This window comes from Glycine soja, chromosome 2 (assembly GCF_004193775.1).
Source record: "Glycine soja cultivar W05 chromosome 2, ASM419377v2, whole genome shotgun sequence".
NCBI lineage: Eukaryota > Viridiplantae > Streptophyta > Magnoliopsida > Fabales > Fabaceae > Glycine > Glycine soja.
Genome location: NC_041003.1, coordinates 16,995,348 through 16,999,708, shown reverse-complemented (window position 1 = coordinate 16,999,708; position 4,361 = coordinate 16,995,348). Strand labels below are relative to the sequence as shown.

Below are 4,361 nucleotides of genomic sequence, written 5' to 3'. Positions count from 1 at the left end.
TGCGAACCTTATGATTTCCAATGACTCCGATGACACGTAGTGTTTCAGGAGCCCCATGATCGGAAAGAGCAAGAAGACTAATCTGAGCTGGTGGTTCCTCGGCACCGGAAACTGCTGATACTGGTTCCTGACTTCCTTCATTGTCATTTGTAACAAACAAAAATAACGAAGGGGTACACTTGTGTCCCCGTGAGAACTTTTCATCACAATTAAAGCACAATCCTTTCTCACGGCGGAGGGCTAATTCTGACGGCGACAATCGCTTAAAAGGAATCGCAGAAGATGAGGGTTTAATAGTTCCCTGAGGCAGTGAAGGTTCTAGCGACATGGCGGGTGACGAGGGTTGCGGGGAAGGAAGTTTCGCGATTCGCGTGTTCTGGCGACGTCCATCCATGAGTTTCTCCTCATGCAACCTTGCAAAAGAGACCGCTTGCGTCAATGACTGAGGTTGGACTGAGCCCTGAAACAAAACAGCTGAGTACAAACAGTGTCGGAAGCCCGATGACACAGTTGGCCAAGGATTCAAACTCAGCGAGATACTCCGCTGTCGATGACTGTTGCGTTAGCTTGCACAACATGCCAGTGGGGTCTTTGTACGTGGAAGAGGAGAATCGCGTGTGTAAGGCGTGGAGGAACGCCGGCCATGACGTCAGCTGTCCATTCCGGTACATCCATTGAAACCATGCTAACGCCTTCCCTTCCATGTAGAACGAAGCAATCGTGAGACGTTCATGCTCCGGTGTCGCGTGGTATTCAAAAAATTGTGAAATTTTGAATATCCACCCCGTTGGATCCATCCCGTCAAAGCGTGGAACCTCTAGCTTTAAACGATGCACCGAACCCATGCTAGTTGTTGGCGTCGTCGTGAACGCCTGTGAGGGTCCCTGAGGTGTCTGAGAAGTTTCTAGCTGGGTCATTCTTTGGAGAAGCTCATCAAATCTGGAAGATATCGATGTCGAAAGCTTTGCGAAAGCATCCTCCTATCGCTCCGTGCTTGTTTTCGAACGAGTTCCTTCTGCCATAGACACAATAATGAAAGCATCAGTGTTAGTGCTGGTCTTCGAGACCCAGTGAGAGAGAGAGAAGGGATGAGAAGAGTGTTTGTTATTGCTTATGTCCATCAACGTGAATTACATCCTTTATAGTTGGTTACAATTGGCATTGTGTGTAACTACCCTAACGGTATCCTAACTGCTAGGTGGTACTTCGTTGAAGCTTCTGCTAGGTAGTTGTTCATTGAAGCTTCATGCATGGCCCTAGGTCTGCAACACGTACTCCCTCAGTCGTGTGGGGATGTTAATTTGCCTTTTGGGCTTTGCTGATTGCAACTCTCTCCTGCTATTTTCACTATTGGGTGTATCAACCAAGGAGTCCAATCTTCAACAATCCCAAGCCCCAACTTTCTAAGAGTGTATCTTGTTGAAGTCACGAGAATTCTTCCATCGGTATCTCCACTTTACAAAGAAAGGAATAAAGTAAATTAGTATATGAAGAATTAAATAGATAATTATAAAACAGAAACAAAGAATAGTACTTCTTTTACAATACTGAGCATATAACTAACCACCACGACTTAAATTTGAACTTTCGAGTTCCGCGAGTTTAATTAGCTAGTTAAAATCAATTAGTTTTCTCTACTTTTCAAAAGGGACTAACAAATATGTTGCAGTAATGTATGTATTAGTGTATGTGTACCTATAAACCCAAATGCAAATACCACCAGCAATAAGCTTCTTGATGATAGGAAGCATGGACTGTGGTGCGTCATTCCAAAATGTGATAGCATCACTAAGGACAAGCACAAGATCAGACAGACAACATCAATAATAAATATAGCACAAATTAAGGTTGATTTAATGATATTTTCCAATATATTATGTTTACCTAAAACTGAAGTTAATTGAATACATATATAAATTTCATAATTAGAATTTTTATTTAAAAAAAAATAGAAAAATAGAGAGCATAATAGAAAACGGGATAAATTTGGAGCAAAACCTGTAGTGAGTCCAGGAATAGGGAATTTTGGTGACATTGGCATGAAAAGGTTCCACAATATAGAGGAAAAGGTTCACATATATTTTTTATATACACATATTTACAACTATATATCAGGATACAAAAAAATATACATAATAAATAAATAAATATTATTTTATAAATTATAAAAAAAAATTGTGTGTGACACGTTTAAATTAAGGTTAATTATATTATTGGTTTCTAATTTTTTAAAATTAAGGTTAAATTATACTAGTTTTCTTATTGAGCCTTATATATATGGAAAATGCTCAACAAAAGTTACTATTTGGATAAGGTTTTATAACGTGATGTGTGCACCAATGTTGTATAAAGCTATATAGGATAGCATATAAGGTCTATTGTGCCAAACAATTGTATCTACTATCTACGGTATCAAATAGGCCATAAAGAATGAAATGCTACCAATCATGATAATAATTGCATGTACCTTGAATAAAGAATGAAATGCTACCAATCATGACAATAATTGCATGTACCTTGAATGTAAAATTAAAAGGAGTTGTATCAAACCAATGAACTATTTCACCAAGAAACGGTTGATATCCTTTATTCTACCATGGCATGCACCTTATTGCTTAAAATAAATTGCTAACAAAATAACTTCAGAGCTTAGTCTGATATCCAAACCAAGACTTCTGCAACATCCTAATATCAAAACATAACATAGCCGGCATAAAGAAATATCTAAAGGTTACTAAGAAATACATAGTATACAGTACCTTCACTTTGTCATAGAGCTTTCTTTCCCATGCATATAATCTATCCAAGGTTGATGCATGACTTCCAGGGATCATGCAGAAATTACCAAAGAGATTATTTGTAACATCATCTACATCAGCTTTTGAGTTTGCTCCCGGAGGGTTTGTAGATGAATAGGATTGAGATGACATTGTCCTACGCCAAGTTAAGTACTTAACATAGTTTTGAGTAGGATCTAAAAAGGTATAGTGAAAAAAAATCAGATATAAGATCCTAGAAACAACTTTCAACAAAACCAAGCACTATAGATAGAGACAATTTTAAAAGCTTATAATCTCACAGCACTTTGGAGAGTCATTATAGACAATAACCACAAAAAAGGTTAGGAATATTAAAAATATTAACAATTTAAGCGGACTAGACCTACTGCAATTGAAATTCAATACAAATTACCAATAATGTCAATTTTGTCACATGTCCAGAATCCTTGTCACTATTTCTATCCACATGATCTTGTCAAGTTAATAGCCCATGAGAGAGATACAAATCCTCCTAAAAACTGCTAAAATTTAATATGATGTGCTTGGAACTTACTAGAGCTAGGAGGAGAGGGAGTTGGAGAAAATGTTTCGGTTGCATCATTGCATCGAGACACAGATGAAGATAGTGAGAACTGGGACAGGGTTTTGTCAAGTGGCTGCTCTGGTGTGGCATTGGTGGAAGTGTCTAAGGAAGACTCAATTGGGGCTTCAGGTTCTAAGAATTTCCTCAAAGTTGTTCCTGTATTTTTCAGTGAATGGACATATGAAACATGAGAAGCTGCAAAAGAGCAACGCCTATCAAGTGCTTGCTTAACAAATTTCTTCCTTTCACAACACAGTTGGAGTGCCTTATCATCATCATCCATTTTGGAGCTTGAGGCCCCCATTAGCCCAAACCTAGCCTTAGTTTTCATCAACGAGTTGGATCAATGTGGTTTGTTTCAGTGCCAAAAAATAAGGTGGAAAACTGAAAAATATTAAATTTAGATTAGAAACTCAGAATACCTTAGATCTTTTGAATAGGGCTCCATAGAAGTCCTTTTTAGCTTCTGTGGGTTTCACAGTAAATTACCTGCGTATCAGCTGGAGGGAGAACTAGGATTGGCCTGCAACAAATGATAAGTCAATAGAATGAACTATATGTTAAAATAGCAAAGGTCTTTAACCAGATTATTGACTTGCCCTCTCGATCTGTGCTATGTTTGGTTCTCCTCAACATGATTGGCTTCAAAATTGATTGAACTAACTTCAGCCCTCTTTCATCACCGCCCTCAAATGGTTTTTGAATATGTTTTTCCACCTAGATCATATAAAACAAATCTTCAGTCCAGTACTCCAGCCACATACCCACTTAAAAGAGTAAACAATCAAAGTAATAATTAACAGAGTAGCAATAACTTATAATAAAATGAGCCCATAACAAATACTTTGCATTAGATGACTATGCTAAGCATTCATGACATCCAACTTGGTTTCATACTTTGTACTTCATTTATGTTACATAAATTTTGACTAGAAAATATTAACTCATAAACACTCAATCAAATCATAAGGTGTAGAATTCTTCTCCGTTTGTTGCCA

At 37.7% G+C, this 4,361-nt stretch overlaps 1 protein-coding gene across 1 annotated transcript; it reads right to left on the bottom strand.

The window, feature by feature from the left end:
- Positions 1-914: 914 nt before the first annotated feature.
- Positions 915-4,153, bottom strand: LOC114391016. Its single transcript, XM_028352006.1, has 5 exons — positions 3,959-4,153; positions 3,334-3,886; positions 2,760-2,974; positions 1,696-1,788; positions 915-1,454 (listed from the first exon to the last, which is right to left on the bottom strand). Exons 2-4 carry the CDS (start codon positions 3,692-3,694, stop codon positions 1,786-1,788), a joined length of 579 nt encoding a protein of 192 aa, XP_028207807.1. The 5' UTR covers positions 3,695-3,886; positions 3,959-4,153; the 3' UTR covers positions 915-1,454; positions 1,696-1,785.
- Positions 4,154-4,361: the final 208 nt, after the last annotated feature.